Below are 23513 nucleotides of genomic sequence, written 5' to 3' on the forward strand. Positions count from 1 at the left end.
TCGCTCAATAAGGAAGTGGTCAGAGGATGCAGATGCTAAGCTACAGGACTGTTTTGCTAGCACAGACTGGAATATGTTCCGGAATTCTTCCGATGGCATTGAGGAATACACCACATCAGTCACTGACTTCATCAATAAGTGCATCGGTGACGCCGTCCCCACAGTGACCGTACATACATACCCCAACCAAAAGCCATGGATTACAGGCAACATCCGCACTGAGCTAAAGGGTAGAGTTGCCGATTTCAAGGAGCAGTACTCTATCCTGCTATGCCTTCCGAGGAACCATCAAACAGGCAAAGCCTCAATACAGGACTAAGATTGAATCGTACTACACCGGCTCCGACGCTCGTCGGATGTGGCAGGGCTTGCAAACTATTATGGACTACAAAGGGAGGCAAAGCCTTGACCTGCCCAGTGACACGTGTCTACCAGATGAGCTAAATAACTTCTATGCTCGCTTCGAGGCAAGCAACACTGAAGCATGCATGAGAGCATCAGCTGTTCCGGACGACTTTGTGATCACAGTCTTCATAGCCGATGTGAGTAAGACCTTTAAACAGGTCCACATTCACAAGACCGCAGAGCCAGACGGATTACCAGGACGTGTTCTCTGAGCATGTGCTGACCAACTGGCAAGTGTCTTCACTGTCATTTTCAATCTGTCCCTGACCGAGTCTGTATTAACAACATGTTTCAAGCAGACCACCATAGTGCCTGTGCCCAAGAACACCAAGTTAACCTGCCTGAATGACTACTGATCCGTAGCACTCATGTCTGTAGCCATGTAGTGCTTTGAAAAACTGGTCATGCCTCACATCAACACCATTATCCCAGAAACCCTAGACCCACCCTAATTTTCATACCGCCCCAACAGATACACAGATGCAATCTCTAATACAGTCCACACTGCCCTTTACCACCTGGACAAAAGGAACACCTACGTGAGAATGATATTCATTGACTACAGCTCAGCGTTCAACACCATAGTGCCCTCAAAACGTATCACTAAGCTAAGGACCATGGGACTAAACAGCTCCCTCTGCAACTGGATCCTGGACTTCCTGACGAGCCGCCACCAGGTGGTAAGGGTAGGTAACAACACATCTGCCACGCTGATCCTCAACACAGGGGCCCCTCAGGGGTGCATGCTCAGTCCCCTCCTGTACTCCCTGTTCACCCATGACTGCATGGCCAAGCACGACTCCAACACCATCATTAAGTTTGCCGACAACAAAACAGTGGTAGGAGCATCCTGACTGGTTGCATCCCCGCCTGGTATGGCAACTGCTCGGCCTCCGTCAGCAAGGCACTACAGAGGGTAATGCGTACAGCCCAGTACATCACTAGGGTCAAGCTTCCTGCCATCCAGGACATCTATACCAGGCTGTGTATCACTAAGCTCAAAACGTATCACTAAGAGGAAGGCCCAAAAATTGTCAAAGACTCCAGCCACCCTAGTCATAGGCTGTTCTCTCTGCTACCGCACGGCAAGCAGTACCGGAGCGCCAAGTCTAGGTTAAAAAAGCTTCTTAACAGCTTCTACCCCCAAGCCATAAGACTCTTGAACAGTTAATCAAATGGCTACCCGGACTATTTGCATTGTCCCCACCCCATCCCCCATTTTTACTCTGCAGCTACTCTCTGTTTATTATGTATAGTATAATATGTATAGTCACTTTACCTCTACCTACATGTACATATTAATGTATTAATTACCTTGACTAACCGATGCCCCGGCACATTGACTCTGTACCGGAACCCCCTGTATATAGCCTCGCTACTGCTATTTGATTGTTGCTCCTTAATTATTTTTTATATTTAAAAAAAATTCTAAATCTTAAAACTGCATTGTTGGTTAAGGGCTTGTAAGTAAGCATTTCACTGTAAGGTAATACCTGTTGTATTCGGCGCATGTGACAAATACAATTTGATTCAATTTGATTTGATTCGTATATGCAGTTTGTATCAACTAATTTGGTGTAGATAATTTAAGCAATATTTGATTTACAGCTGCCCATATATTCAATTATATTTTCGGTGAAATTAAAGATAAATCAAATGTGGCTGTGTGAATGTGACATCTCACATTGTCCCCAATGTTTATTCCCCATATCTACCTTTGTGCTCCAAAATGTCATGTTAGAGGACTAATTATCTTCATGTAAATGTTTAAACACTGGAGTCAGAGCCAGCTCACCTTTTCAGTGTCTGATTTCCTTATGTGTTCCTTCTGTGCCGGATATATTTGTTATACTGACCAAACCGGTCAAGGGCTCACCATCATAGGTCCAGCAAATCTATGTAAATATTTGGCTAATTATCGAATATTAAATGTTTAAATGTACAATTAAGTGAGACATAACTTTTGAATTGGTCAGTCAAATTTCCTACTGGCTTACTATTTCATACCAACAACTCATGAAACCTAAGACATCCAGTATTTCATACGTATTTTTCTAGCAGCAGTCATAGAGAATTACAGGCATTGGGTTTGTTGTTGTAGAAAGGGCTGAGTTTGAAATAATGTCAGTGAAACCTGATCTGTACCCAGTTCTAACAAAATTCCCACCTCCAGTTTTGCTTAGCAAAACCAAAACTAGTTGTTGCATAATCTCCTAACTGATACAGACAATGTGTCTTTTCACAGTGGTTTGATTTTATTGAGGGACATTAAATATTGCAAATAAAGTATATTATTGATGAATGTATCTGGTCCATGGCAATCCAATAAACCCTTAGGTTGGCAGGAGTGAAACGGAAAAAATAGTTGAGACACAGGGCTTAGCCATGCAAATGACCATGCCTTGCCAAATACAGTAGAATGACTCACACATAAGGTGTGAAGTGGTGTGAGGTCAGTCTCCATCAAGGGATACTCCCTTAAAACAAAGTAGGGATGAACATTGTTGTGGAATTCTTATTTGACACAAATCAAGATAAGAAACTGTTGATTTTGTAATGTTATATTTTGCTCCATTGGCTACTTTAGTGAAACCTGTAAGATCCCAGTGTTTCAGTGCTGTAGGAGTGTCTGATAAGTAGAGTGCTGTTTGGATAAGCTAATGGCTTGACTTTACATGACTCACAACTCTAGCAGATATGTTGAATCAATATTTAAAAGATAAATATTATTGTATCCAAAAGGCACTGCATAGCTGATGATAGTGATGAATAACACCATGAGGGGTATTATGGCCAAATGTGGAAGTGGTGATTATAGTTCCCTCAGAGGAAAGAGAGGAAAATGATTAAATAATGGAAAGCCAATCAGACTCTTCTAATAGGTTTGTATCCAGTTGATGTAACTCTGTAGTTCATCAAACATTTTGCCCCTCACTGAAAATACAGTACCATGTGGAATTTCTACAATTATTTACAGAAATAACATAAATAATTGTGTATTATTTTCTATAAAAATAATTTAGACTTCCAAAGCTGTATCAATCTAAACAATGCAACAAGTAGTAGTGCATACCAGCAGCAGAATTCTCTCCATCAAACTATACATGTACAGCTACAGGAACACACACAGGCCATTTTGAATTGAATGACAATGAAAGGAATGTTGCTAAACAGTATCAAATGGAGAATGAATGATGCACTCTTACTCAGCTAAGCAAATTGAAAGTGATTTCCTGCCTAAATATAGTGTTTGTAGTTACATTAGGTAAGACAAAATTTTACCTTCAGATGCACAACAGCAGCTGACATTGCAAATAGCAGGCACGTTGTCTTTGTTTATTAAAATATGAAACAGAATATACAGTACAGTACATCAGAGCAGACAAAAACATACTCTCTTTTATCTAAATGAGCATTACACAATGTTATTATCTAACCTAGCATAGACTTTGTTGAACACCACTGCACCACAATATAGTGCACTGTGGTTGTTATAGATTTGTTGCATGGTTGTAATGTCTATAGTGTGTTGGTTATTAGGAAGGCTGGAGATATCTCCACTTGATATTTCTACTTGATTTGTGGCCTTTTCTAGTGCAAATCTGAAACTGGAATAACAATCCTTGTCATGTCAAGGCAATGCACAACGGGCAATTGTTTCCCCCATGAAATAAACAATATAAAAGAAATGTTACTCTGCATGTCAAACTTGATTCCTTATTGTGAAAATGAGGTAGCAGCGTAAAAAGGGTATGAAAGAAATGCCAGTTTGGCTGTGGTTTGAAGTTCAATCTCATATTTCATTTGACTGGCGGCCATCATCTGTGTAAACGCAGACTAGAAGCCTTGTAAAAAGAGAGAATAGCTGAACAAGGCTAACATTGGAAGATTTTCAAATCAGTCAAATTATGTCACTTACACTAATCCATATCTAGTTTAATAGTCATCCAAAGAGCCCAGTGATGTGACAAAAATGTAAGGACTTGTGATTAACCTGCATAATGATGCCATAATTGGATTTATAGCTAAAATGTATGAAGTTTTTTTGGTTGTCATCATTTGTCATTTAAAGTCCCCTTCCTGAAGGAATAACAAAGCAAAGCACAATAATACCAGCATAATAAAAATACTAGTAAAAAAAATAATAATATTCAATTATAATCATTATTATTATTATTATAATTTCCCTGCTGTTCATATAACAAAACATTAAATAAGTCTAAAATATGTTATTCATAAAGTAACTGTCTAGTGAAAATCTCACTTTTAAAAGTTAATATTTTGTATACCCAAATAATGTTTTTGATTCATCCTATACTCATATTTGCGGCCAAAGCATAAATTGGAGAAAATAAATATTTAAAACCCACCCCTCAAACTTCTATCTCAAACTGACATTTAAATAATGCTTGCTATTTCATACTGAGGATATTCTTAATGACTGGTATATGCCCACACAATTCTGCCGTTAGGGTAAACCCACACCATTCCAACACAGAAAAGCTGCTTTTTAACGTACTTAAAGCTGCATAGAATGGGAGTTATAGATCTGTCCTTGTCATTGAAAGTGGTAGATCTGTTCTATGTTAAGTATCGTTTTTGCATCTTTTACTTTTGGTTTTGTACACCAGCTTCAAACAGCTGTAAAGTACAATGTTTTGCTTTATGGAAAATATATTTCACAGCGGTTTAGATGGTACAATGATTCTCTACACTATACTTGCTGGTTTTGTCACATAAACTGAAATTAGGTGAACTATTAGAATTTTAGCTACCAGGAAATGGCCGGCATAGTACATTTTAATTTACATTTTTTGGAAGAATAACTATTTCACTCATATTGTAATTCGTTTTAGTTCATATTTCATATAAATCTGGACACAATGGACAGTTACTTTCAATCATAAATACAGCCGGTGTGAATAGAGAAGCAGGACCAAGTCCACGTGAAAGGCTTTGAAGGGGCGGGGTTCCACTGTGGCGCCTTGCTGCTGATCACATGCAGAAGGCATGGTGTTTGTAATTACACCACAAACGGGTAGACACAGATGCCCGAGCGGGAATGGAATGCACGGTGTATCCTACCACATAAACGCAGACATAGCACTGCACATCCTCTGCAAAGACAAGTGTGCAATTTCGTGCCATTGGAAGAAATGTATTTTTCTCTCAGATGTAAAATGAAAATTAGAAAGCAAGACAGGACCCAGCAGCTTTGATCATCTGCTTGAGGAGGTCCGTTTCAGACCAGCTTAATCTACTGCCCCATGCTCTGATTAAACATAATACATTTATATTATTCTCCATAAGCAGCATGGTCACTAACAGCATCATCTTCAGCATCTCGTCATCATCACCCTCATGATCATCACATTGACAATAGATAGCCCACTCATGTTCATATAATTACTTTTTGGTGGCCTATCTCAGCAGAATACATTTTAAAGAATTTCCTTAAAGCTTTGTAAATAATTCTAGTGCTACCAATTATGCACGCTTCCATGGGCTTTTACACTGTAAACCTTAAAATATAGATGATGATGGTGGTGTTTATGAGAGCTAAAACAGCTCTGCAGACCATCGACTGTGCAGGCATGGACATGTTCTCTTCCTTTTCTCTCTATAGTTGTAGTTGCATTAGCCGAGGCATATTCTTTGTCAATTATGATTTTGTAATTTTTTTGGTCAATAAAAAATAGGCTATAATATAATGGGATGTTGAAGTTGTGAGCAGTCTTCAGAGGGACAGGTTTTTAAACGAACAAGAGATAGCATATTGGGTACCTCTCCCAATATGGCTATATACACATTATGATGTTTGAACACAGTGATGATAGACTATAGCCTACAATCAGACTTTATCCTGTAAAATGAAAATTGGGTTGATAAACTCAATAGAAACGCGAGTTGGCTGCATCAAACTGCTATCACACGAACTAAACTCGCAGGCACTAACTAGCCTACTTACTGTACATCTATTCATCGGCTATTGACAACCTCTCCCTTTTCAGTTGTAGGCCTATGACTGAAGCTCTCTCTAGCGCTGCCGGTGGACAATCAAACCAACACACCCACCTCTTGACACACTCGCATTTTCTCATTTCTTAGTTCTACTATAATATAGATAGCTAAACGGACTCTCGGAGCTCACAAATCATAGAGACTTGTCCTGAAAAACTAGCAATAGTTTAACAGTAAATCTGAAATTCAACATGGAGTCCCCTCCAGATCCAGCAAGCGACCCGGGCAACAGCGCCTCCGAGCCGGCTACTCCGGCCAGGGAAACCCCGGTAAACCTGGAGACGCTCCGAAAAGCGGACCATCCAGCCCCTGTTCGAAGGCAGACCTGTTCAAGCACCAACAGAGGTAAGAGGCCGACATCTCACATCACGATAAATATTGATTGATTACCGATTTGATGCATCAAACTTCAAAATGAATTCTTTGCATGGGAAATTTAAATTACGGAGGTCTCAAACAAGCCATGTGTATAACAAAATGTTTAAAACCACCTGGAACATAATATGTATTCTTATTGCGCTGCATTTTTAATGTTTACCATATTTATTATGATGAGAGAGTTGTTTCTGTGTTGCCTTAGGTGTTCAAGCACAACTGAGAACTGACAGGTCCAACCGTTGTCGGATGATGTGTCATTGTGAGACAAATCAAACTCTGAATAAAACAGTTCTATTTAGGATAGTGTATTAAACAGGTCGATTACAATTGCCTTAAAACACACGCACGGCAACTAGCTATATTATCTTAGTACACGTGTATTAGGCTACACAATGGTGCTAAAGACAAGTGAACGTTGGAAAACTATGCTATCGACCACCAGTGCCTTCAACTTTAAAAGCGACATGTATTTTATGGTCGTATTTGTTTCGAAGTGACAGGCTACCGAATAGATAGTCTGTAATTGTGTGTGTGATAAAGACGCATCAGCAGCAGGAATTTGATTTACCTTGCCTTGCGTGTGCGCGCCAGATCTGATACATTGTAGCGGACAGAAATGAAGGGTTGACAATTGCCTGATGGTGGACATGATGGACAGTGGACACTGTGATCATTTATCAAATAAATGATTTTATTGTGTTGGTCCCGTATACATGTATTACGAATATGCGAGATTGAGTACGGTCCGTGTTGTACAGTACAGACAGTATTTAGCCACACCCCCTCTAGACTGCATCCATTCAATTTAGTTTATCCAAGTTCAATGGAATAGACTAAAACTCCAAAGTACAGTATATTCACCTGCTATTATGACACTAAATTACATATTAGACATGTCAGTGTATTCATTGCTCTGTTGTTTGCATGAGCACATTTCCATTGCGGAAGGGGTAGCCTATGTTTAGAGTGTGATATGGTGAATGTGGAATGTAAGCCGGTTATGTAACAGGTTTAGCCATAAGCAGAGGCGCGCACTGAAAGAGAGAGAGAAAGCGAAAGTCATTAGATATTATTTCACTTTGTGGATGAGTTCTTGACTCCTGAGTTCAAAACATGTGTAGGCTAATGGTTCTTAACACTAATCATTCCAGCTGCATAAGATAATGTTTCGTGTGAAGACGAGATAGTACTAAATTAAACAAACTTGGTAGATCCCAGCCAGTGCTCAGTTATGTAATACCCGGCAAAGGCAGGTAGTTATAAAGGCATTTTGGACAAAGGCTTTTTAGGTTGGTCTCATGGCTGTTTTATGAAGAAGTCTGGCTTCTAGACGCTCCTAACCTGCTGACCCATATTCACCCACACCCATTTATGCATTGGATTAAAGTGTCTGGAAGAGAAAGACAGGAAAAAGAATGCCTTTGCTCTGTTATGTAATGCTTGAATGGGTACAAAAAAAAGCATGTTCAGTGGGTTAAGCCTCATTCAGAATGCTTTAGTTAAAGGGACATTTCCAAAATGTTCAACTTCATATTCATCATCATCATCATCATCATCATCATCATCATCGTTGTGTGTTTCTAGGTTTTGTAGTAAAAATGATAAATGTTTCCAATGACATCATCAGTGTACATTGTGTGATTTTAACCAATTATGAGTAGGCATTGCTAACTAATTGTCTACTAATTGGTTGATGACGTCATTGGAAACACTAATCTTCCTCTATCTTTTTTTACCACAAAACATAGAAACACGCATGTCTGTCAAGTAATAAAACATATATATTTCCCTTTAACTTGAATATCCATGGCATGCTGGCAAAAGTAATCCTGTAGCACTTCAACAAATTTTCAATAACAGGCAAATAAAAAATGATGTTACTGCAATATTATTCTTCCCCAGCTGTTTCTTTTAATAATAATTCTAACAAATATGATAAAATCCTAAAGTAAGATTTTTCAATTATCAAAACTTTTTGTGTGGTTTCTGTGATTCCAAACTCGGTCCGCGGTAGGCCCCCCCCTTACCGTTTTTTTTTTTTTTGCCCTAGCACTACACAGCTGTTGCAAATAACCAACTCATCATCAAGCTTTGATTATTTGAATCAGCTGTGTAGTGCTAGGGCAAGGCCGAGTTTGGGAAACCCAGTTCTAGAGGCTTCTTTTTTCAAACATTGCTTTTATAGAAACTGAAACTTTGTTAGGTATTTTGTCCACAATATATGAATTGATAACAACATTTTCTTATTGCTATTGGTTGGTGACACAATCCAATATGAGATCACACAAAAAAGCGAAACAATAAAAATGCCAAGTAAAGCATTTCCAGGATTACAGTGCTGGGTTCAGACACTGCAGACGCTTAGCCGTTTACTGAGGAACCCTTTCCCTTTTCACATCCATGTATTGGAATTTCTGAGGATGCACATTTACTGTTTTAACCCTGAGCACTAATACCCTATAGAAAAGGCTTACTTCAGCAGAAGCTGTGCTAGAAGGCTTGAGAGGGTCACAGAATGGGCCTGGGAGGTCTGTGGATATCATTAGTGGAAAGAAGAAAGGGTGTTATTTTCATATTGCAGGATCCCTCAGTTCGTGAGGAGCAAATTCAAAAACAATCAATATTAATGGCTTGTTATGTAAATTGACAGCCTCTACGGAGGCTGGGATGAAGCCTCACAGTTACTCAGGGAAACTGCAGATGTGATGATGCCCAGTCCTCAACTCTGCACTGTTTATCCTTGAACGAGCCTCAGATTCGCTGATGTGTGTGTGTGTGTGTGTGTGTGTGTGTGTGTGTGTGTGTGTGTGTGTGTGTGTGTGTGTGTGTGTGTGTGTGTGTGTACATAACCTCACTATGGAGCCTCTGCTCTGAACTGTTAAGACTAAAGTATCATGTTATGGGTAGTGATGACTGTGGTGCAGGCTTGTAGCTCAGGCTTTAGATGTTATTTTAATATTCATTCATAATGTGCTGTGCCGTTGTAACATAATTTTCTGCCGTCTGTTCAGGACTTCCCCAGTAACATATCAGTTGGCATGCCAGATTACATCATTTTGTTTTTTTCCTTACTGCAACATTATAAAAGCCCTCATATAGGGAATGACAGACAGGTGTAACAGTATTGCTTCCGTCCCTCTCCTTGCCCCAACCTGGTCTCGAACCAAGGACCCTCTAAACAGATCGACAACAATCACCCTCAAAGCATCATTATCTATCACTCCATTAAAGCCATAATTTTGCACAGCAAGGGAAAAAACTACCTCAAGGTCTCAGAGCGAGTGACGTCACCGATTGAAACAATACTAGCACACACCGCTAACTAGTAGCCATTTCACACCGGTTACACAGGCTTACTCCAACAGGTATATTGTTCGGTAGGACAGTGATACAATCATACATATTTGCACACACCTCAATGTAACCATATCACACAAAAGCAGACGATTGTGCAGGGTGCCTTACCTCTTATCTCAAACTTTGTTAGCTGTTTCCTGTCTGTCATGCAGGCTGAAGTTATACAACTCCGTAGACACTTTCTACATACAGTTGAAGTCGGAAGTTTACATACACCTTAGCCAAATACATTTAAACTCAGTTTTTCACAATTCCTGACATTTAATTCCAGTAAAAATTCTCTGTCTTAGGTCAGTTAGGATCACCACTTTATTTTAAGAATGTGAAATGTCAAAATAATAGTAGAGAGAATGATTTATTTCAGCTTTTATTTCTTTCATCACATTCAAGCTGGGTCAGAAGTTTACATTCACTCAATTAATATCTGCTAGCATTGCCTTTAAATAATTTAACTTGGGTCAAACGTTTCGGGTAGCCTTCCGCAAGCTTCCCACAATAAGTTGGGTGAATTTTGGCCCATTCCTCCTGACAGAGCTGGTGTAACTGAGTCAGGTTTGTAGGCCTTGCTCGCACACACTTTTTTAGTTCTGCCCACAAAGATCAGGGCTTTGTGATGGCCACTCCAATACCTTGACTTTGTTGTCCTTAAGCCATTTTGCCGCAACTTTGGAAGTATGCTTGGGGTCATTGTCCATTTGGAAGACCCATTTGCGACCAAGCTTTATCTTCCTGATTGATGTCTTGAGATGTTGCTTCAATATATCCACATAATTTTCCTACCTCATGATGCCATCTATTTTGTGAAGTGCACCAGTCCCTCCTGCAGCAAAGCACCCCCACAACATGATGCTGCCACCCCCGCTCTTCACGGATGGGATGGTGTTCTTCGGCTTGCAAGCCTCCCCCTTTTTCCTCCAAACATAACAATGGTCATTATGGCCAAACAGTTCTATTTTTGTTTCATCAGACCAAAGGATATTTCTCCAAAAAGTATGATCTTTGTCCCCATGTGCAGTTGCAAACCGTAGTCTGGCTTTTTTTTATGGTTGTTTTGGAGCAGTGGCTTCTTCCTTGCTGAGCGGCCTTTCAGGTTATGTCGATATAGGACTCGTTTTACTATAGATATTGATACTTTTTTAACTGTTTCCTCCAGCACGTTCACAAGGTCCTTTGCTGTTGTTCTGGGATTGATTTGCACTTTTCGCACCAAAGTACGTTCATCTCTAGGAGACATAATGCGTTTCCTTTCTGAGTGGTATGACAGCTGCGTGGTCCCATGGTGTTTATACTTGCGTACTATTGTTTGTACAGATGAACGTGGTACCTTCAGGCGTTTGGAAATTGCTCCCAAGGATGAACCAGACTTGTGAAGGTAAACAATTTTTTTTCTGAGGTCTTGGCTGATTTTTTTTTATTTTCCCATGATGTCAAGCAAAGAGGACCTGAAGGTAGGCCTTGAAGTAGATCCACAGGTACACTTCCAATTGACTCAAATGATGTCAATTAGCCTATCAAAAGCTTCTAAAGCCATGACATAATTTTCTGGAATTTTCCAAGCTGTTTCAAGGCACAGTCAACTTAGTGTATGTGAACTTCTGACCCACTGGAATTGTGATACAGTGAATTATAAGTGAAATAATCTGTCTGTAACCAATTGTTGGGAAAATTACTTGTGTCATACATACAGTAGATGTCCTAATCGACTTGCCATAACTGTAGTTTGTTAACAAGAAATTTGTGGAGTGGTTGAAAACTTAAAATGTTACCCCTTTTTTCTCCCCAATTTCGTGGAATCCAATTGGTAGTAGTTACAATCTTGTCTCATCGCTGCAACTCCCGTACGGACTCGGGAGAGGCGAAGGTCGAGAGCCATGCGTCCTCCGAAACACAACCCAACCAAGCCGCACTTCTTCTTGACACAATACCCATCCAACCCGGAAGCCAGCCGCACCAATGTGTCGGAGGAAACACTGTACACCTGGCGACCTGGTCAAGGTGCACTGCACCCGGCCCGCCAAAGGAGTCGCTTGTGCGTGATGAAACAAGGATATCCCTGCCGGCCAAACCCTCCCTAACCCGGACAACACTGGGTCAATTGTGCGCCGCCCCATGGGCCTCCCGGTTGTGGCCGGCTGCGACAGAGCCTGGGCTCAAACCCAGAATGTCTGGTGGCACAGCTAGCACTGTGATGCAGTGCCTTGCACCACCCGGGAGGCTGAAAACTGAGTTTTAATGATTCCAACATAAGTGTATGTAAACTTCCGACCTGAACTCTAGGTACCATTCCGTATGCAGTTTTCTTTGGCTGGACATTGCTGGTCCAAAATAACCACGTCATGGTATGGTTTTCCCTTTCTGAACATTTAAGGGGACTTTCACCTCCACAGTCAGCCGATTGGTTCTATGTTGCGGACGGAGGGAGCCCCGTGGGCTGGAATTGTGGCATGTGTTCACTCTGTGCTGACAGAAGATGGATGGCTCGCGGGGGAGCAGAGGCCTCTAAACAAGGTTCTGCACAAAGCCTGTGAAAGCCTGAAGCTGGCACGGTGCTCACACTACCCCGTTGGACAGCAGCGTAAGTGAGGCTGTGACATTCTCAAATACCAGCTGGATTACGGTTCTCTGCTCGATGAGGAGGGCCAAGCAGCAGGTAGCCACCATGCGGACAGCCAGGGCACATCCTGGAGAGCAACTCGTTTGTGTCTTTCTTTTTGGCAGATAGAACTTGACAAAATAATGGTCTCTGTCTCTCGCTGTTGTTAATACTTCGAGGAGTGTGAGGTGTCCCAAAATGCAAAATGCATCATACCGGCTGTATTTCTGTATTTTGAAAGTTATATATCTTGAAAACTTGATTGCTGACATTTAGGAAAAACATTTAGGGACTATATCAACAATGGACTAATGGACCAAAATGTGTTTCTTGGTTAAGCCTAAACATCTGGAGTTATAGCTCCAAACTTCACACGGATTTGATAGCTCTGAGTGTTTGATATTGATGCTCTATAGAACTTATTCTGTTTGTACCAAGTAGGCCTACAGGTTATGTTATTTGAGGAGAAAAATCTAGGTCCGACCAAGTCAGTCTATGAAGTTTGATAATTTGTTTCTATTCGAAAGTTTATTAACATAAAGTTAATCCATCGCTTGCCCCAATTTACTTTATTGACGAAACATAGTTTATTGGCTTTTAAACTTCACCGAAGTTTTGTCCGTGTGGGACAGTTTTTCTTTGGAGTCCGCGTCAGCAGTGGCTCAACTGGGGCTGGCAAGGAAGTCTCGGCTGGTGACTAGAAGCAGATTTGTTGTGAAATCTCCAGCGGTGAGCGACAGCTCTGATCTGTGGCCCATTTACTGAAGTTAATATCTGAGATAGAAAGTTTGAATAGTAATGAACTGAAATACTCCAGATGCATTATTGGAGGGTGTTAAAGGAGTCTATATTTAATGCTGCACACTGTGATCTAAGCAGTGCTGTTTGTATAGCATGTCCCTGCAGTATATGAAGTGGACCTCTCTGAAGAGGCCTCGTGGGAGAGGGAGGTGGTGAGTAGGGGATATGGGATCACTCAATGGAGTTCTTATGACACATCCAAGCCAAGTCCTTAGCAGCTCTACTGGTCTGGAGAGTGTACAGAAGTTGAAAAGGTAGGTGAGCTTTCCTTCAGTGAGAACGTTTTCAGGGGCTTATGATCAATGAACAATCCAACATAGGTATGAACTCGTATTCCTGTCACCTGAAAGTAATCAAGTCTTTGAGCAGTTTGTGAAAATGTACCATTGCACCATAATCATACTTGTCTTTTCATAAGTTTTACGTGAATTGGACATGCATCCAATAAAACCGTTCAAGCGAAGTCACATATATTATTCCTAATGCAGGGAGTGGAGCACCAACATGGGATGAACACTTGAAATGCAGAGCAGAGAGCCATAGAGCCTTTCCCAGGCATGACGTGCGTGTGCTGTATTTTAAAACAGCAAGAGGTAACAGTGTAAAACCTGTGGTATTTGAGCAGAACACCCCCCAGAGTCCCTTAGCTGTTGTTATTCTGGTGAAATGTCTCTCATGTTGTCCCGTGTTGTAAGGACTATGTTGGACGACTGTGAGTTCAGACAGAAAATGCAAAATATAGCCTGTCCATGTAGCCGGTAGAATACTGCACACCACTGAGTCTGAGGTGAAAGTCATGTTGATCCTCCAACTATCTTTTTAAATGGATGTAGATTGTGGATATTTTTTGCAATATTTGTGCGATATTGTCTCAGGTTTTCATCTTCAAATGTCCGTTCATAAAATGCATTAAACATGGTTGTTAAAGCAAATTTGGTAGACATTTTCTGGACCTTGACTTGACATTTTATTTGTCTGAATACACCAGTTTAGTTGCTTCTTTGTATATTGTGTTCTATGTGTTTGTAGGTTTGTGTGTGTTTACTGCACTTTATTTGTGCGGGTTTAGGATAATGCGACCTCCCAAGTTCCTTGAAACCAAACTATGTTTGCGTTGCTTCTTTAGTATGCAGCTATGTTGTATGTAATATACACTGACTGTACAAAACATCCTAATATTGAGTTGCACCACCTTTTGCCCTCAGAACAGCCTCAATTTGTCAGGGCTGTGGTTCTAACAGAAGGGCTAAGGTAATGCATATAATTTATTTTAATTCAATTGTTTCAGCCTTTAATTAATGTGCTTTTGGTTCACTTTTGTCAAGTAGACACTGGAGTATTACATATTTAAACAAAGTTTATTTGTCACTTTTTGAGATAAAATATTAACAACTTGAAAATCAGTGTCATTTTCATTGGCTTGAGTATTTATATTGGAGTAACAAGCGAGACCTAATCTCGTATCTAAATCAAAAAGAGAGAGATACAGATTCATTCCCTCCAGGTACTGCTGCCACTTAATCGAATTAGCGCCACTCTCAGGCTTGACGGATTCTTCAAACACCCCTGGTGACTTCTGAGTGCCGATTACAATCAGCTACTATTTTCAGCGTTTGATTAAAATCTGGCGAGGTTGGACAGAATGTTTTAAAGAGCAGAACCAACTAATTATTAATATTGGAACCCATCTCTCCATCTTTTTCACCAATTACAGAATGCCAATGGACTTGAGTGGTTAAACAATACCCAAAAGTATTAATCACGTTCAATCACATTGGATGTGAAACTATTAGCTTATTCTTATTTAAATATCACACAGTAGTCTGGAGCATATTGTCCAAAGACGTGCTTTTTACTGACCCTTCAGGCTTCCTCCATAACGACTACGTCCCAATTGTGAGACTTGTGAGACTTGAAAGAAACATGTTTTTTTCCAAGGCTAGAGGCCCTCTGCAGGTTTCTAGTCCATTTATATTTATTTCATAGACAAACACTGCTTTTGATATAAGCTACTGTAAACATACAACCAAACTTCAGTTTCATATGCACTCCACCCATTTACTAAGAGACAATGACAATAAACAGAATTGATTCTAATTCTCCACTTATGTTGACAATAATTCTTATCCCAATTGTTCCATTTTCATAATTCAAAAAAGTATGATCATCTTTCTCAGAAAGAATAAAGAGGACATTTGTCCCTTTGTTATTTAGAAAAACTGATTTTAAATATGAATAAGCCACTAATGAATATATGATTATTGCCTGTGTGGATTGATTGCTGTAGGAGGTGCGTTAAGATGGAGTGGGTGCTGCTACAGCATGAGGTTCCATCAAATCTGATGTGCAGATCTGTGGTAGACAGTGATTAAGAGTTGGACTCACTCTTCACCATGTTTGCAACACCAATCATGCTCACATCCTCTGACAAAAGTTGATCTGTCTTATCGATCAATATTTGCTACTTTATTTTCCTAATGTAGTACAATACATTAGCAATAATTAACAGCATGTCGGGATATTAAAAGGCTATTTTTAAGTGAGAGACGGAAATAGATACACAGAAATAGGAAGATGGAAGTCCTGGGTCAATGTTCCTGTTGAGAGTGAGATATTACGACAGAGCGCCCTCATAGAATCCTATGGGGATCGCAACAGGGATTTTACATTAGATTATTATACTGAACAAAAAATATAAATGCAGCATGCAATTTTTTATTTTTTACTGATTTTTTTACTATATAAGGAAATCAGTCAATTTAAATAAATAAATTAGGCCCTAATCTACGGATTTCCCATGACTGGGCAGGGGCGCAGCCATGGGGGGTCCTGGGAGGCCATAGGCCCACCCACTTGGGAGACTGGCCCACCCACTGGGGAGCAAGGCCCAGCCAATCAAAATACATTGTCCACCACAAAATAACTTTATTACAGACTGAAATAGTCCTCAGTATCTTCAGCTGTCTGGGTGGCTGGTCTCAGACGATCCTGCAGGTGAAGAAGCCGGAATGTGGAGGTCCTGGGCTGGCATGGTTACATGTGGTCTGCGGTTTTGAGGCCGGTTGGACGTACTGCCAAATTCTCGAAAACGACGTTGAAGGCTTATGATAGAGAAATTAACATTAAATTATCTGGCAACCGCTCTGGTGGACATTCCTGCAGTCAGCATGCCAATTGCATGCTCCCTCAACTTGAGACATATATGGCATTGTGTTGTGTAACAAAACTGCACATTTTAGAGTGGCCTTTTATTGTCCTCAGCAGAAGGTGCACCTGTGTAATGATCATGCTGTTAAATCAGCTTCTTGATATGCCCCACCTGTCAGGTGGATGGATTATCTTAGCAAAGCAGAAATGCTCACTAACAGGGATGTAAACGGCAGGTAGGCGGCTGGTAGCCTAGTGATTAGAGCGTTGGGCCAGTAACTGAAAGGTTGCTGGACTGAATCCCCGAGCTTACGAGGTAAACATCTGTCATTCTGCCCCTGAACAAGGCAGTTAACCCACTGTTCCCTGGTAGGCTGTCACTGTAAATAATAATTTGTTCTTAACTGACTTGCCTAGTTCAATAAAGGTTACATTTAAAAAATAAACACATTTGAGCACATAGAGAAATACGATTTTTGTGCGTATGGAACATTTCTGGGATCTTTTATTTCAGCTCATAAAACATGGTACCAACACTACATGTTGTGTTTATATTTTTGTTCAGTGTTTATATAGTTTGTTCAGGTCTTTTACTTTGATAAATAAAATAGACTAATGTCAAAATCTGTTTTTAAATGTGAGGGAATATTAATTAGGGGTGGCTTGCTATGCTCATAAATGGCAGCTTGCTTCACAAGCAGTGTGTTGGGCTCTCTTACCTGGCGTTGTGCCACAATGTCTTCTGAAAGAGCCGCTTCATCTCTGCCAGGGACAGGTGGAAATTTGCACAGTTCTAATTGGACAAAGTGCCTTCCAAACTCTCAGCCATCTCTCACACATCAGATTACCATCAGGCAGAACAAGTGTCAACATAGCTCTCTCTCTCTCTCTCTCTCTCTCTCTCTCTCTCTCTCTCTCTCTCTCTCTCTCTCTCTCTCTCTCTCTCTCTCTCTCTCCCTCTCTCCCTCTCTCTCTCTCTCTCTCTCTCTCTCTCTCTCTCTTTCTCTCTCTTTCTCTCTTTCTCTCTTTCTCTCTTTCTCTCTTTCTCTCTTTCTCTCTTTCTCTCTTTCTCTCTTTCTCTCTTTCTCTCTCTCTCTCTCTCTCTCTCTCTCTCTCTCTCTATCTCTGTCTCTCTCATTCTCTCAATGTTTCTTTCCCTGCCTCCTAGTGGCCCGGGGCACACTATACAGCATTGATTTCCAGATTACTAGAAAGACATACGTTTATAAACAGGGACAAATACACAGTAAGCATCTGGCTGACATTACATTTTGAGTCTTGTCTGCATCATCGGCACAGATGTATATCCATGTGCTGATTTGAATCCAGGCAGGAGAAGGGCCAGGAGAGATTGATGGCGGTCTCCCCAGTCAGACAGATAACACCTGATTCTGCCTGCAGGGGGTTAGACTAGCATGCAGCTCCACTGGCCCTCAGACACACAGCAGACTAGACTGAGGATGTGAACCATTCCTCTACTTATTGCAAATGCAGGGACACATTCAGAGATGATCCCAGGATGCTTGTGCCAACAAAGCCCTGAGAACTTTGCACCTCATGATCCATGCATCAGCTGCACCTGGGACAAAACCCACACAAGCAAGAGAGTCCATTCACAGAAGTACATCATGCACTAGCACACAAAAAGATACCAAATGCACACACATGCCTGTTTGTAAATATTATCATAGGTAGTTAAGGTTCTAAACAGTTCCACTTATACAGTCTCTTTCAGCTATCATACAATTACAGGAATTGAGCTATGTGTACAGTAGTTTGGCCATAGTATTTGTCGTATGAAACCTGACTGGGAATGTGGAAGCGGTCGGTCAATGCTGAGGCCTCTGTGTGTGTACAGTACAGTACACCTGAGGCACCACTGTGATTATCTCACCGCACTGTTATCTTCACAGTTTGATGCTGCACCATCCTGCCCTGCCTGCTCAAAGGATCTACAATGGCATCTTGTTTTGACCCTGACATGATTCTTGGAAGGAGTCCTTTGAAAACCACTCAACTGCTATTTCACCTATAAAGCTGAAAATATCTCCTGAATTATTTATTAGTGATAGACCAAGCAGGTTGTAGAGAAGTAATCATTGTGGAATAACTTTAGCTCACCTCTCAAATTGATATAGCCGTAGGTTTGAGGTCCTAAGGTATACAGATGCAGGATCTTAATTGGAGCCAATTTGCTACTAAAGGTTTATAATCCTGCAGCAACAGGAAATATTAATTATTATGTCAATTATACAGTAATGCCATTTTTTGTAGAGTTGATACATTTTAAAGTGGAAATTACACATTTTAGAAGCCTTTTTAAACAGGAACATTCTCACCAACAAAAGAGTGATCAAATTAAGATCCTACATCTGTACGGTGTGTATAGGATGCAATTGAATGTATAAGCCTTGTTTATCTATACCCACCGTCTATGTAAATACAGGAACAGACTATTATCATGGATGCTATTGAGATTGATTTCAATGGAAAATGTATCTGTACCTGTGGTTAGTCATGATGATGTATTTTTTATTATACCACAACACAGACAAACAATGCCTGCTATGACTGAGCAGTATGTCTAGTAATGTTATGTTTTATATTGTTCAGTACAAAGAAAAATATATGAAATCTGGAATATTAAATTCTGGAATAACAAGTAGTGTAGCACGAGTCCTTATTGTCTGAAGCAGATGGTGAAAGGCTGCTGTATAATGGATCTCAATATTAACAGTAGCGCATGCTGGGAGTGTTGGTGGATCGCGTACGACAGAGTAAAAGAGAAGCAGTGACCTTCTGTCCCGTCATTTATCCCCTCGTGCCCCCCACGCTGCTCTCAAATTACTTTGTTTTACCCAATTAAAGGAGCCGGCTGGGCATCAACCAGGCTGCCATTTTTCGCTCACCTGGACTCATGTGACATTATTGCTCTGTCATCGGGAGAGATTGGCTTCAGTGGGAGTCTCCAGGCTGCAGCAGCACAGTAGAACCCTTAGTGTTCAACGAGATTAATGCAGTGATCCTCCGCCTCACTGGAGTCTCATTCAGCTCACTCACACTACATACATCCTCCTCTGTACTGAGCACAGCCAACATCATACTGTGCAGAATGTTTCAGGAGGTCATCTTACTCTCCTATGTAGATACTGATAGAGTGTGTATGAATCAGTGCCATCTCCAAAAATGACTAATGCATTTTGACCAGTACAGCATTTCTAAATATTTATCTTTATCACTTCAGATATGGAGACATGGCTGTTGTTCACAAGTTGTCTTGTTATGGATTAAGATATAACATGGTCTCTGTGTATCCTTGTATAGTCTGATGACAGAGAGGACAACGGCCCAGAAAGACAACAATGCTATGCCAGGGGATATGTTCAGGGCTGGGGGGTATAGTGGTTAACAGCCATGCGAGCACAGATGATGTGCTTGAAGGGCCTGAGCCCTGTGCCAGCAGTGACAGCTGGGAATTGAACGAGCCTGGGCCATGCGGCTTCTCTTCGCTGAGACACCACTGGGTCTAGGCAGGGCTCATCTCTGTAGTCCTACTCCTCATTGTGGCCAGCCGCTCTCCTCAGCCCGGTGGGGGAACGAGCCCCTGGTCCCGCTTGATGAGAACTCACTAATGGCGGTTACTTTGAAAGCTGATAGGGTTGTTTGAGGAGGAGTGTCTTACTTCCCTCCAGCTTGGCTTGGCTGAGCATTCGTCAGGCTGCCTATCTTTGCTGCTCTGCCCACTCAATGGTACGCCAAGTGGCCCTCACGTCTGCCATTTGTTTCACTTTCAAATAAAAGTTGATAAATTACCAATAAAGATTAAAATAGTATTTTGATGATGGCTCTAGGCATATGGAAAATGTCACAATATTATTACTTTCTACAGCAATTCAGGGAGGACAAAATAACACATTGTGAATTAGGAAGAATATATTTATTCACTAAGTGTTTATTTATCCCCTGAAATTCAGTTGCCCAATAATAAAGTAATGTCCCATACAGAAAATAATCTCTATATCTACTCGTGCACTACCCAGTTTCTTTAACAAATTTTGTTGACATTTTTTTATGCTACACTCTTAGAAAAAAGGGTTCCAAAAGGGTTCCTCGACTGTCCCCATAGCAGAACTCTTTTTGGTACCAGGTAGAACCCTTTTGGGTTACATGTAGAACCCTCTGTAGAAAGAACCCTCTAAGTTTCTACATAGCAAAAAAATATTCTAAGAGTGTAATATGAATAGCTAAGTAAAATGGGGAGGAGGGTGGTAGATGGAGACATAATATTTTTGTATATTGTACGTATAACCCCCCCACACACACACACAAAAAATACAAATTTGATCACACAACCAAAATTCATCAAGTAAGTTGATTCCTATTTTCAATTAGCTTCATTTTCGATACATTTATCCAGCCTGTCCAATGATATAAAGAAATGAGTAGTGCTCTTGACCCCTGTCCCCTCTGTACTGTATAACTCAGAGTGGTGGGAGGGCCTCTTCCTCCAGGGATAGACCCTGTTCTTCCTGCCCTCCTCGTTACCATCACCAACTCTGCTTCCTTCATTCTGGAGATTCCATTAGGAAGTTGGACGTGTCCTTGGAAGTCTCCTCTCTCTAACTTCTCATGTCTTCACCCCCTCTCTCTCTTTCATTCTCACAATTTTTTCCTTTTAGGGAGGAGGTCATAATGGCGAATTTGATATAAGAGCTGATCTGCTTCCGTGGAGCACCTTGTCAGCTCCAAACAATGGGCATAGGCTTGCTGCTGTAAATATTATGCAGTATAAAGAACGTTGGCCAATTCCCTGAGAAATGTCCCGAAGACATGAGACATTTTGTCTGCATACATTTTCACCGGTTCCGGCTAAAAGAAAATGGAGGTTGAAACAAAATAAATGTATTTCACCTGGGGAGAGAAAAAGTTCCCCTATTTGCATGTTAGACCACTTATCCTTGTATTCCATTACTTGGTTATTAAATGGCTGACTAGATTCCTATACAGTGCTGCCTGTCTATCTCAGCCTAGCCTGGCTGGTCATTGCTGTGTGTTGCTCAGCTTCGTTTTGATGCTGATCTAAGCTCTTGCTCTAACCTATTGCATAACATTGCAGCTCTTAGGCCAAACATAAAGATTGGGAAGGAGTAACAGATGTTAGCGGTTGCATAATAGCCAAGAAAGAGGCGGCCGGCTGTGATGTTGTACAGTGATGTGATCAAAAGGTTTTCATTTAAGCTGACCCCTCTGTCTCAGTGGTATCCCAAGGCTGCCTCTCGGCTGGAGCTGACAAAACACAGGCCCCCATCATTGTGCAGGTCTGCTGGATGAAGGAATTGAAGAGCAAATTGGCCCTGAATATACTAGTCCCATACGAACATACACTGTACAATAGGAACATGTATAATGTATTGCAGAATGTTAGCAGTCATATCCAAGAAATGAAAAGATGAGCTGAGATTATTTGACAGTACTTTGTATTTCACATATGACAATCGTAATCAGGGCTTAAATTTAACAAAGCGTGTTAACATGTATATCATTTTCTGGTAGCTTTTTAAAATGTGGTAACAAAGGAGCAAAAACAGTCAAATGTTCACTAGCGATGGGAATTGCCATGGACCTCACAATATGATATTATCACGATATGTATTGCGATTCTCGTGGTTCTCACAATTATATATGTATAGAATAATATCCTCCACAAATAATATTGCAATATGTAACTGTATCGATTTCCCCCCCATCACTAATGTGCACTGCACTGTACATATTGTCAATGCACAATTAACCTTGCCTTCATGTCCGATGTATTTCAGATTTAACAATGGCTATTTTAAATTCTGAGCATGATCTTCAGGTGCATAGAAAGATGAAAAGCTATTAGTTGGATAAATTAATATAAGTGCATTTTTTTGTTTTTCGTATTGTTAAAGGTCTCTCACCAGGCAGCCTCGCCAGGCAGATTTTCATCTCAAATGAAATTAATTTGGATATGACATTTTAATTGGAAGACTATTCCCATTAATTGGACAAATTAGAGGGTGCCTGTTGGGGGACAGGTAGTCTCTCAGGGAGGTGATTTGGAATTCACCGTTTCGATTTAGAATTCACCAACAGCTTTGTTTCATTTATGTGGCGGCCAGTCGGAGGATGTGTGAGGGCTGTTCTTGTGCTCGAGGTCTCTGCACCACTCAAGGCTCACATTGTCTTCATTATAAGCGATTAAGGAATAGGTCAATTTAGTGTGCTTGGCTGGTCTGAGCAGTCTGTATGAAATGGCTTCATTTTCATCTGTTCAGGATCTGTGGGTCTGGTTGGTCAGTTAGGTAGCCAATATGAGCAGTCACTTTTTTTGTCTGATTACTGTACATGTCAGAGTGAGTCAGGGCAGTATCTTTTTAAGGGTTGCTTTGTTTGTGCTCTTGCTGTGTGTGTACGTGTACGTGTCTGTGTGCGTGTGCGTTTGTTCACACTCTGTGTGCTCTGTTTCAGTCTGTTTGCCGTCTGTGTTGATGAGCTGCTGTCTGATTAACAACAAAATGCAGTGTTCTGCCTGCAGCGTCTACTACTGTGAGCAATTAAGCATGATTAAAAAAAATCTAGAAATGCGTTTTATATTCTTTCACAAACACGTATGGAGACATGTTTGCTGAAATGGAAAACATATCCTATAACATAACGTTGTAACATAACATTTTTGTAGTATGGCTTCAAGCTTGTTGACAACACAGGAGTGTTGGTAATGGTAGGTCCAAGAGATTAAATGTCTTTGTCATATTTCAATATGTACTAGTTTTAATCACAGTTT

The 23513-nt window shown here is 40.7% G+C and overlaps 1 protein-coding gene across 2 annotated transcripts in view; it reads left to right on the forward strand.

Moving 5' to 3' along the window:
• The first annotated feature begins 6393 nt into the window (after positions 1 to 6393).
• The window catches only part of LOC129867058 (nuclear receptor ROR-alpha A-like), a 288589-nt gene continuing 271469 nt past the window's right edge, over positions 6394 to 23513 (forward strand). For both annotated transcript variants that reach the window (XM_055940198.1, XM_055940199.1), the window contains exon 1: positions 6394 to 6771. In XM_055940198.1, coding sequence (XP_055796173.1) covers positions 6618 to 6771 — 154 coding nt within the window. In that variant the 5' untranslated portion in view covers positions 6394 to 6617. The remainder of the gene's footprint in view (positions 6772 to 23513) is intronic.

This window comes from Salvelinus fontinalis, chromosome 12 (assembly GCF_029448725.1).
Source record: "Salvelinus fontinalis isolate EN_2023a chromosome 12, ASM2944872v1, whole genome shotgun sequence".
Taxonomy (NCBI): domain Eukaryota; kingdom Metazoa; phylum Chordata; class Actinopteri; order Salmoniformes; family Salmonidae; genus Salvelinus; species Salvelinus fontinalis.